Here is a 12,913-nt window from a genome sequence, read left to right on the forward strand (position 1 = left end):
ACCCCCCTTACCATGCACTAGGAATGTTCTTTCTAGTCGAACTCTACTGGGTCAGGAAAAGCAAACCAGGAAATGCTGAGGTCTTCATTTATAACTTCCTTTCCTAACTTCTATTTCTGTCCATGGTACTACTATTGCATCTGTACCAGGGTTAAAATCTCAGAGCTGTTTTTCATTGACACTTTTCTACTTTGAGTTATTTTTTATATTTATCATTCCTCTCAGTGCCCACAATTACAATCCCTGCCTAAGCCCCTATCAGTTTACGTATTTGTTACGACCATTTTTTCAACCGCCCTATATAAACCTGGCTTCATCCTGTGTTAATCCTTCCTTCCTAACAGTGACAGGTTCATTTTTCTAAAAGTCCACTTTGATCATATCAGGATTTATCCAAAACTCTGCAACTCCCTTTTGGTTAACTGATTCACACTTCCATTAGAATATTCATTCCTACCCACTTGTGAGCACGGAAATAATTCCTGGCCCAAAAGTAGGACTACAAGGGGTTCCTGTCAGGGCAGGCATAGCCTCACTTTTAAGACTTTCTTGAAGCTCAGGCTTCGTGCTATCCACCCACATTCCTTGGCTTTACTCTTTTGTGCTTTATATTTCTTAGACCTTGACTTCTTGTCTAGTGTCTGACCTACAAGCCAGCCTTTGGTCAGGTATTGCATGCATCTTCATTCAGAAATCTTCAATGGTGCACTATTATTTTTATAAATGCTTGGTTCTGGCATCCCAAGCCCTCTATGACTTTACGTTATATATCCAACACGATCTCCCAGTGCTCCCCAACATGAACTCTGAGCGGACCCAGCAAGATTCATTGTCCCCTGAACACGTCAAAGACCCTTCTTGCTTCTGTGTCTTTGTTCCTACTGCTCACACAGAAAATCTTCTCTCACCCTCATTTCCAAATACTAACCAATTTTTTTAACGTCCAATTAAGGTCACACTTTCATCACAAGGCCACCTGAAATGATTCTGGCTTACATTGAATTTTCCTTCCTTTAATCTCTCACAGTGTAGTATAGTTATACTATCTATACTACACAATGAAGAGAATAATGCCACACAATATACAGGGTGCCCCCAAAAATGTATACACACTCTAACAGTTGATGGCTCAATTTTGAAAATAAAATGAATTTTAATGAACACCACTTTTATAATTATTCACAGTGTGTGTATACATTTTGGGGGACAATCTATATAACTGGAAGAAAGAATATTGTTCCTCATCTCAACCTCAAATAGTTATGACCTCCTTTAGGGCAAGAATTGAGTCTCTTAATTATTTTTTCTACTCTTGCTCACATAGATGACAGTACCAGAACTGAGCACATATACACATGATATAATAAATATTTGTTGAATTGGATGAATAGAAATGACATCAACTTTATGATATTGCGATGTAGACTTTGTTACCTTGCCATTCCATCTCACATTTCAGGGCCCATTCATGCCCTGAAGATCAAATTGGCATTATTACTAAGAATGGCAAGCCCTATTTATGGATGTGTGTACAGAACCACTAAGTGTGTGCATGGTACTGCTAATAGCACTCAAGAATGGTGAATGCAAAAATATTAAACAATACTAGCACAAAAATATGCTGTAATTAAAGGATTCATATGTAGCTGAATTATAAAAACTATCTCCAATCTGTTATTGCAGTGGTTTTATATAATGTTATACTGAAGATTTTGAAAAAGAAAAGTAGTTATCAGGTTAGTGTGCTACAAAGGAGCATTATATTTAAAAGTATAAAACAAAATAATACTCCGTAATAGCTAAGCTGAACATTAAAAATCATTTCATTAGCAATATCAAACAATATGCTCTAGCTGAAAAACAATTTATTATTCAAAGTACCAATTAAACTAAATGTGATATGTAAAATTTGTGTTGGAAAAAATCAGTTTCATATAATTAACTTCAGACTAACACTGCAATTAGTAAAGAAAATATGCAGATGTTACCAAATTTTGCAGTGCTATTACGTGGGAGTTGAAATATGTGTTGTGCTTCTGCTTTAGAAAATAATTTCTGGTGTGAAATTATTTTGATGGAAGGCACAAGTACAGTTAAAAAGGGAACCAAATAGGACTCTCAGAAAACTGATGTATTTTTTATTTTTAATCTATAAAGGATAACACTCATTTTAAAACTTAACTACCATAACCTTTAATGAATTAATGTACCATAATGAAAGTAATCTCAAGTTGTCTTTCCAAAGGGTCAAAGAAAGAAGTGAGAAGGAATATCAGTTCTTTGACCCTGAAGATGACTCTGCTCTGGGATCTAAGACCACCCACAAGTGTCTCTCACGCTGTAGTACTCTGCTTTGCCATGCTGCAGAAACATTTTGTGTTAATAACATTTTACCCTTCTTAGCCCCTTTGAAAATTATTTTTTCATGGCATAAATAAATACATAAATGAAGAGACTTTCAGGTTTGATTTCTAAGTGTTTCTTTAACATTCTTTTCTGTTATGCTTTTATTGTAATAATGTAGTGGGCAATGCAAAGTTATCATTGAGTATTAAATCAAACAACTTCCATAACACTTCCAAACAGCTCAAATCCCAGTGTTCTAGGATTCAACTGACATACAGGAAGCCTTGGTGTTCTGGGGGCTTACTTGCCGTTTCTTTGGTTATAATGACAATTATGAGATTTACAATGATTAAAACAATGACAATGATAACTTCTGAGAGAATTTTAAACTTGAAAGTGACTTTATCAGACCATACAGTCTTGAGGTATAGTTCTGAGTATGTATATGGCCACAAAGGGGGTGATGGTGAGTTGCTGTTATTCTGCTTGTCATGAAGTCAGTTTAGTCAGCGTGGGATAGAGAAGCATAAGGTGGATGTTGCAACATATTTCACAACCAGGACAATGGAGGGCAGAATGTCGGGGAGTAGTGAGCCCCAGGGATGGGCAGAGCTGGACCCTGGGACAGACATGAAGAGAACCTTGTTCCATCCTAGCTGAGCGCACTCTGTAGGCAGCAGAGCAGGGTTGGAACCCAGGCCTCCTTGGTCCCTGACCATTGTTCTCAAAATATCTCCATGGGCTGACATTTTCTTGAGCGCTGTTAACAAAGGTATAAATAAAACCATTGGAAGTATTTTTATCCCATTGAAGAAAACAAATATTTTTTCAAGCAACAGTTGTTTGTATTTTAAACAACTAATATGCAAATTACAATGCCAGGTCATTAAAGGAGTTCTATTTGGAAGTGCTTTTTGTCCTCTCAGTCTGACTTGGTAGATGACATCTGTTGAACATGCCAGGCATGGTGCTAAATGTGTTTTGTATACTATCTACATTTATGAAGGTTTTATTGTAGAAATTGTGACACCTTTAAAAAGGCTGGGGCCAAATTCTAAATGCTGACATTTCAAGCTTGGGTCAAAGATACTGTGTGGTAATATTAAGAAACTAGAAGCCCGGTGCACAAAAATTTGTGCACTTGGGGGGGCAGGTCCCTCAGCCCGGCCTGTGCCCTCTCGCAGTCTGGGACCCCTCGGGGGATGACCACCTGCTGGCTTAGGCCTGCTCCCCAGGGGATTGGGCCTAAGCTGGCAGTTAGACATCCCTCTGGCAGCCCAGCAGCCCTTGGGGGATGCCCACTTGCCAGCTGGGACCAGACCTAAGCTGCAGTCAGACATCCTTAGAGCTGCTGAGGAGGCGGGAGAGGTTCCCACCACCACAACTGTACTGGAAGCCATCAGCCTGGCTTGTGGCTGAGCAGAGCTCCCCCATGTGGGAGCTCACTGACCACCAGAGGGCAGCTCCTGCATTGAGCATCTGCCTCCTGGTGGTCAGTGTGTGTCATAGTGACCAGTCATTCCCAGTCTTTCTGCTGTTAGGGTCAGTTTGCATATTACCCTTTTACTATATAGGATAGAGGCCTGGTGCACAGGTGGGGGCCAGCTGGTTTGCCCTGAAGGGTGTCCCGGATCAGGGTAGGGGTCCCACTTGGGTGCCTGGCCAGCCTGGGTGAGGGGCTGATGGCTGTTTTCAGGCTGGCCACACCCCCTTCAGGGCGGGGTTCTCCACTGGGGTGCCTGGCCAGTCTGGGTGAGGGACTGAGGGCCGTTTTTAGGCTGGCCGGTGACTGAAGCTCAAAGCCTCACCTTTTTTTCTTTTTATTTTATTCTGGGATTTATTTACCTTCTATAATTGAAACTTTGTTGCTGTCACTGGAGCTGAGAGCCAGGCTCCTGCTCGCTCCAGCTCTGTGGCCACGGCCTGCTGAAAGCAGGTATCTGGGGTTTGTTTAGCTTCTATAATTGAAACTTTGTTGCTTTTGGAGCTTAGAGCCGGGCCACGGCAGGCGGGGAACCTTGGCTTCCTCCATCACTGGAGCAAGCAAGCCTCCTGCTCGCTTCAGCTGTGTGGCTGCCGGCCACCATCTTGGTTGGGTTAATTTGCATATCTCGCTGATTAGCCAATGGGAGGCATAGCGAAGGTACGGTCAATTACCATGTTTGTCTATTATTAGATAGGATGATACTGTTAGTCATAAGAGCTCTACAGATCATATAGCGACTTGATTATTCTCTTACCCACTCACTGCTAAGGACTCTATAAGGTAAGAATTGCCATGAACGGTCACACATTTGCATGCTGGCTTTTCTTTATTGCTTCTTTTCACACATCTCTAGAACTTGGGTCAAGTTCTGCAAAATCTCCTCAGCATCTCAGATGGGAAACTTAGTGAAAGTATACTTGATTCTCTCTCTCTGGTAAATACACTTAAGATTTGTGAAGTTTGATATGGGGCGACAGAAATTTAATGAAGCCCATACACTTCAGAGCTTTGGACCTACATTAAAGTTCATGAATGTGAGCAGAGTTCACAAAGCATAAGATTAGAGACCTCTTAGGGGGTCCTGAGATCAATGCCAGGGCAGCATGCTATGTCTTCTAGTGATGTTCCTCCCACCCCCTCTCCCTACTGTTTGCATGCATATTGTTTGGGGAAGGTGTTGGGATTGAGATTATTTGTAAACATTTTTAAAATGTACTTTAAAATTTGAACCTTTTATTAATGGCTGTCAGCATTGACACAACTCACCTCAGCTTGGGCTCCATTACTCAGACATTCTTTTTTGAAGGGCTAGCTTGAGTGCCTTTAGAATATGGTAGTGTGTGTGGGGGGGGGGGGGGGAGTGTTATATTTTTGTTTAATTATATTCCACCTCTGTGGAAAATATTTTACTTCCTTGAGGTATAGTTATTTGTATGATGCTAAAGAGCAAAGAGAAAGAATAAATTAATTTGATTTATCTTATACCTTGGTTTTATACTTATAATGCCATTTTCTCTTTGGAAAGGTAGGACAATTTTAACTTTATTGTTAAATTTTAGCTTATCAATTCTTAGAGACAATTTTGCTGAGTTAGGCTTGGCTTGGGACATTATCTGACCACTGAATAAGGATTCATGTGGTCATTACAAATCTGCTGTTCTGTTGGCCAAAAGGTCTCTATGAAAAAGAGTCCTTTTAATACAAGGAAAAGATCTGCCAAAATCTTCTTGACAACTGAGTTGTTCAAGTAACAAAAGAGAGCTTTTTTTTCTTCTAGATGTTTCCCCCCTTTGAAATCCCAGAGTTTCTTAGGGGAGATGAAAGCTCCTTAGAAGAAATGGAAGTCACCACAGACTTGTCAATTTCTCTTGCTCCATGTTCCTCACATGTTGTCCCAAGACAATCTCCACATTTATTACCACATTTCTTGAACTTCCAAAAGGGAAAACTGGCACTAGAGTATAAAATTAAGATACAAGTAAATTTATCCACTGTCTTTTTCATTATATAGATACTCTTCAAAGAAGTAAAATATTTTTGGAAGGGGGAGGTATATAAATAAACAAGAAAACAACCCTCACTTCAATCTTTCTAAAAACAGAAGCAAGACCTTCAAAAAGTGTGTGTTTCTAGTGCTATAGCCCAAGTCAGGTCTTTTATCCTTTAATTAAAAATTAAAAACAGATTTTAAAATGGGACCAAGTGATGCAGCATGGATTAAGGCATGTGGTACATTAGAATAATGAACATTAAACTAAGTCAGCTGGTGAGAAATTCTAAATCTATTTTCTCCAATACTCATAAAATGGTGCTTATATTGCATTTCACATGTCATAACATGGCCTAATCTTCTAGGATAATTAAGTTTTTATATCCTTAGAAACAATTGCTATTTTAGAATTTCCCTATATAACTCAGTAAGAGTCACTGTATTCTTCTCAGTTTCTTATAAACACTTACATGTTACTAATTAAGATACTAAACACATTGTCTGTTTTGTGTGTTTAAAATATTTTACCAGGAAGGAGGGGAATAAACAAGGAGAGCATGTCAATGAAGAACAGAAATATAAAGATACTAGAGGCCCGGTCCACGAAAATCGTGCACTGCGGGGAGGGGGTCTCTCAGCCCGGCCTGCGCCCTCTGGCAGTCCAGGACCCCTCGAAGAATGTCTGCCTGCTGGCAGTTAGACATCCCTCTCACAGTCCAGGGCTCTTGCAATCTAGGACCCCTCTCACTCCTTACCATCCGCCTGCAGTGGAGGTGGGAGAGGCTCCTGCCACCGCCCCTGTGCTCACCAGCCATGAGTCCAGCTTCTGACTGAGTGGCACTCCCCCTGTGGGAACACACTGACCACCAGGGGGCAGCTCCTGCATTGAGCGTCTGCACCCTGGTGGTCAGTGCGCTTCATAGCGACCAGTTGTTCCACCTTTCAGTCAATTTGCATATTAGGGTTTTATTATATAGGATTATTTTATCTAGTAAAAATATTCCATGTAAAATTCATAGAAATTAATTAGTACTTTTGAACAGTGGGGTAATCAATGTTGTTATATCCTGAAAGTGATAAATATTTTAAAATTCTTAAATGGAATGTGAAAACAAGCCTATCATACCTGTATAATTATTGCTTAGATTTATTTGTGTCTTTCTTTCAAACTTAGTGAATAAAATATATAGCAAGGGGTGTTGAGCTCTGTGGAGTTTCCGAAACTACAAATACCTCATGTATTGGTGAACTTTTCACAAGTATGAAATGATGAAGGGCAATATTAATTTATAAAAGAGTTCTTGTCAGGGACTAGTCATGATTAGATCATCTAAATGCAGTCAAGAAGAGTTAGCCAAATTAGTGACATAGAAAGATATATTGGCTAAGAGAAGATAAAGGAAAGAATGGAAACCTGGATAGAACTTTTGTATAAATTCTTGTCCTTGGTTAGAGAAAGCAGCAAAATAGCTTTATTCTCATTTATATCCCTTTTCTATCATATAAGAATATCATCACATAACTTCTGGAAGAAACTGAGGAGGCATCTCAGTGCTTGCCTAGATCTACACTGAATTTGGACACAGAGACATAGCCATGGCAGACTTAGAGCAGAGTCCTAAATGTCCCTGATGTCACCACCTATCACTCATTTTTCTGCAGCGTTGTTGTTTCCTGTAAGTTAAGAATTTGCCCACTTATTCTAATGTATCTTGCTCGCTGGACAGTAAGTTTAGATTATGTTCTGAATGAGAAGTCAGAAATTGACTGCTAACCAACTAAATATACTAAAGAATAAACTCTACTGTATCACCACGGCTACTACTAAATTTCTGTTTTCCAAATGTGGAAGCCCTATACTTAGGTACCCTGCTGTCAACTCTAAATCTAGGTGTGGGGATGTGGTCTTCTTGAATCTAGGGGTGAAATTATAAAGGTTAATTCATGCATGAGAAGTTAATTTTACTCATTTATTCATTTGTACCAGCCAATTGTTTTACCTTTTTTAATATGACAAATTTAATTCTATTTTAAAATATCCTGAACATGGACAAATGATTACCAACTTACCAATTAGGATAACTTGATTTAGAAACAAACAAATAAACAAACAAACAAACAAAAAAAAAACCTTGGTAATTCTACAATCAATAATTTTCAGAATGAGTATGACTTGGGATATTTATTTGCTTTCTCTATTAATTAGGACAATGTTTCCTAGAATCAACCTCTTTACTCTTTACATAGCTCTAATTAGGAGAATGGTGAAAAATATTTTTTTTATCATAAGCAAATCAGGCAAAGAACTTGTATGTATATATGCATAACCCATGGACACAAACAATAGGGTGGTGAAAGCCTTGGGCAGGAGATGGGGATAGGCTAGAAGGGGTCAATGGGGGAGAAAAGGGGACATATGTAATACTTTAAACAATAAAGATTTAATTACAAATAAAATAAATATCTTCACTCCTCAGGTGAGGATTCAAATACTATTACTACCACTACTACTACCACCACTACTACTACTATTACTACTACTAATAATAAAGGCAAATTTGATAGATAGAAAAGCAAATCAGTTTTATTCTACTTTAATATTTATAAATGCATTATAAAATATTTTTAAAATGGCAATTCTGATTTGCCATACCAAATTGGTATCAATCTCTTATTTTGACTATTGGACAAGTCAGAGGTAAACTTTCATAAAAGAGCTGAGGATTGCCAATTTAGTTTATATAACTTGCTCAAAAAAAACCCCTCCCCAAATATTAACATACACTTTTACCATTAAAATGAAATTAGTGACAATTGTGTTACTCTAGGATTTTTAGATTTAACATGTTTCCTTACAGTGGTCTAATTCTGAGCATAGAAAATACACAAGATAAAGGGAGTTGAGCTCATTTTTTATTCTTTCAGAAAATACTTATCAAGAGCCTACAAGTAACAGACACTTTGTTAGGTGTTAGGAACACAGTGTGAACAATTTGGTAAATATTGCTGAGGAGCACAGTTACTAGGTTGGGAGAGAAAAGAGGGCTGAGCAGATGTAAGAATTCTTTCTTTTGCCTTCAGTGAGCTACAAATAATATATTAAACAAACTCAGAAAAATTCAAAGTGCTGAGTTATATAATGAATAGTGGATGACAGTTAAGTCTCTATAGGAATTCTAGTCCAATCTAGAAATATTCTGAACATTCAATTTTGAAATTCTTTTTCCACCAGATAAAGGAAAACCAGTAAAAAACCACCAGACTACTGTAAAGCGCTTCTCACATTGTCCAATATTCATCTGTCTTCCATAGTTGCAATGTTTATATGTCTGTTTGTTTTCTATTAAAGCTCACCTCATATTTTTTATATAGGACAAACAATAAATATTAAAAATTATAGATACACATAAATAACAATGGAATTCTGAAAGTCATTTTTATTCCCTTTTTTATGTTCTCAAATATTTCTTTAAAGAAGAAACTGAAGTTCAGAGAGGCTCAGAGATTTTCCCAAGCTGTTTTCTTCATTAGCACTATGGCAAGAAAATCACTATTTGAGCAGATTTGGAGCAGTAAGCAAAAATAGAATGGGCTAATTTTAAAAAATTATTACCCATATTTCTAACTCAAGTTATATTTAAGTGGAAATACTAGTATTGCATTCTTTCAAATAGTTCTTTATTTTGTATTAAAAATTGTTTTTGACAGGAATAGCTGACCCAGAGTGCATGCTTATCAATATATTAGGATTGCATGCTTATCAATATACCAATGTATATGAGGATTTCCAATTTAGTTTATATGATTTGCTCAAAAACACCTCTCCAAATATGAACATACACTTTTACCATTAAAATGAAATTAGTGACAATAATATTCACTCTTCCTTTTTTTATAGATTGACTTCATATGCTTACAAATGTAAGCATACACAGCTTCTTGACAAAAAAATCCCACAATCTCAAGATAAACCTACCTGCTCCCTCTGCACAGCATCTCCCCTACATAGAAACATGTCCGCTTAGGAAACAAGGAACAATTTAGCTTTCAGTACAGGTTGCTTTTTGGCCGACTGAAGATATATGAATTTATTCTTGAATAAGAACCAGACTATAAAAAATCTAGTGGTAAACATGCAACTTATAGAAATATATAAAGAGAACTGCAAAGAGGCATATGCTACCCATTAGAAAACATTAAAGAGTGATTAAATACAGAATATCAAATGCTACATGCTGAAAGGTAAGTAAATGAAATTGCTGTAAGGCAGTTTTAAAAAATTACAGCAACCATATGTCTCTGATTTTTCAAGACAGTCCTAATTTCAAGTACCTTTTCCTACTGTTAAATAATGTGTCTTTTTTAAAAATAGGAAAATTTTAATTTTAATTCAAAGACAATTAGCTAGTAAAAAGTTATTGCCTTGCTTTTAATTTTGTAAATATGAAGCATATTGATAAATTTACAGCAGCATTTATTTATTTTAAATTTTAGTTAATTTATTGGGATGACATTGGTTAAAAAAAATTATATAAGTTTCAGGTATACAATTATACAATACATCATCTGCATACTGTATTGTATGTTTACTATGCCAAGTCAAATCTCATTCCATCACCATTTAGCCCTCTGTTACCCTTCCTACTTCTCCCCCCTCCACCGCCCGCCCCCCCCCTCCTCTGGCAACCACCACACAGACAACTAGATAAATCGTGTCTTGATTTGTTGTTGTTTTTAAGAGAATTTTGTCACTGCATGAAAAGCATATTATTGAAACTAAGGTGTTCCTGTAGTTTCTAGGACACTAACTTTGATATCTCATAGGGCCAAACTATACAAAAAATACCAGCATGTTTTCTTTTTTCTCCCAACCAAAGAAATAACTCAAGAGAATGGCTACTGTTAATCAAATGAGAACATATTGATAAGATGGAAAGCAGTCTTTCTATGCAAAAAAGTTGAAGTTGCCTTTATTAACTGCGTACCTCCTCCCTGATTTACTTGACTACATTTTCGCAACAAAGCTACATACCTTTGAAAAAGAATGGAAACTTTCAGAAAACATTGTCATTCCATATATAATTATTGTCCTTTTCATAATATTGTTTTACCAAAACCATATTAGGTAAAATTCCTTTAGGTTTTGTGAAATGGTTTCACGAGGTTTCTAAAGAAGTTTATTTTAATGCCACTGGAAAAGAGGACAAGATCATCACACAAAACAAGAGACCACATACCAATTGCTGTCATGTAATCCCAGCGCTCCGTGAGGCACATATTGAAGATGAGGTGATCAGATGTTTGCCCTTGGCCAATAAGTGAAATCTGCCTCTCCAATTTCTGGCAAACAGACGAAGTCCAGCCAATAAGAAACCAAAATACTACCAGGAGTATTACCGCCAGCATCCTCATAACCCGGCCACCAGTCATATATGGAATCCGTTGGGCTGTTCGCGAAAGAAACACTTTCAAAACCCTAGAAAAGTAAGACATCAAAATGTTAAGGGAAAACTAAAAATGAGTAAAATTCTAAAATACGTTATTTTTCTCGGTGAAGTTTAAACCCATCAAAATCTACTTAGGCAGAGTAGAAAGCCAGAAACAGTATTACTTTTATTTTCACTCAGTTTCATTCTACTTTACCTTCCAACAGCAGAAAAAATATCCTACAGTAGGGACCAGTGATTAACTAGATTTATCTAGAATGGAATTCTTTTGAATATTTCTTAATATTTTAAGAAATATTATCGGGAGTGTAGAAAGATCGGTAGAAAGGCAACATTTCTCAAACAGGGTTTCTGAGGGATCAAAAAATAATCCTGAACATGAGTAGTTGGATTTTATAATATTTTGTTTTTTACAATATTTTTACTGTACCAGTTATATTTTTACTATAAAACATTATAAGGCATTTTTTTGAAAATAATTTTATATGATGCCCCTCTATAGCCATCTGATCACATTACCAAAAATAAAAATGAAATAAGTATGAAAACAATGATGGGATATTTAAAATATTAGGGTAATTCAATAAGATCACTGCATTAAGTAAGGGGATTTGTATGGCCTATAAGAAATGTGATTTTTTAAATTTTGGGTTGTTTTCTTATATATATTACTCAAATAAATAGTCAGGATTGAGATGAATTAGATAATATCTAAGAACTGTTCCATCTCTAAAGATTTTGTGAGGACAAAATCTAACCTACTATAACCTTATTTTAATTTCACTTCCAGAATATTCTTAGCTGATTTTAACTCCCACTCTCATTCTGATATTTTGTATTATAAAATTTACTTGAATAAATCACTATGAGTGATTTATAATACTATGAGGGTATCTATAATCAATTCCCTTAAATAAAAAATAAATTCATTTCCCAAACTTTTCTATTCCCTATTCCATCTCATTCTTTCAACATTTTTTTGTGAAGTGTTCATATGAATTCTTCATAAAAACATCATTATAAATCTAGAAATGAGACAAATGTACCTGAAATAGTCTAGATGTATTATGCTATTTCTCTCTACATATAGACCTTGGTAGCTCTTTCTGAATTAATACAATACATCCAATAAAGATAGTTATTTTCTAGAAGATTCTTGTTTAAATCTTTCCCCTTCATTTCCTATGTCATTAACTCCATTTTTCTTCAGCTAACACTCAGCAAGAAGTTATCCTATCTAATAAAAGAGAAACATGCAAATTGACCATACCCTGATACCCTTCCCATTGGCTAATCAGCAGGATATGCAAATTAACTGCCAACCAAGATGGTGGCCGGCAGCCAGGCGAACAGGAGGCTTGCTTGCTCCAGTGATGGAGGAAGCCAACGTTCCCAGCCTGCCGCTGCCAGCCTCTGAGCTGCAGTCTAAGAAACAATGTTGCAATTATAGAACCTAAACAAACTCCAGAAACCTGCTTTCAGCCAGCCGGGCTTCAGCCAGCAGGACCGCAACAGTGTTTCAATTATAGAACCCAAACAATCCAGATACCTGCTTTCAGCAGCTGAGGTCTCAGAGCTGGAGCCGAGCCTCAGAACTAAAGCCGGCTCTCAGCTCCAGTGATAGCCATAGAAGGTAAATAAATC

At 36.9% G+C, this 12,913-nt stretch overlaps 1 protein-coding gene across 1 annotated transcript in view; it reads right to left on the bottom strand.

Moving 5' to 3' along the window:
- The window catches only part of GPR158 (G protein-coupled receptor 158), a 393,556-nt gene that overhangs the window by 16,589 nt on the left and 364,054 nt on the right, over window positions 1-12,913 (bottom strand). The window contains exon 7 of the mRNA XM_005865859.2: window positions 11,060-11,298. Coding sequence (XP_005865921.2) covers window positions 11,060-11,298 — 239 coding nt within the window. The remainder of the gene's footprint in view (window positions 1-11,059; window positions 11,299-12,913) is intronic.

This window comes from Myotis brandtii, unplaced genomic scaffold (assembly GCF_000412655.1).
Source record: "Myotis brandtii unplaced genomic scaffold, ASM41265v1 scaffold215, whole genome shotgun sequence".
Taxonomy (NCBI): Eukaryota; Metazoa; Chordata; class Mammalia; order Chiroptera; family Vespertilionidae; genus Myotis; species Myotis brandtii.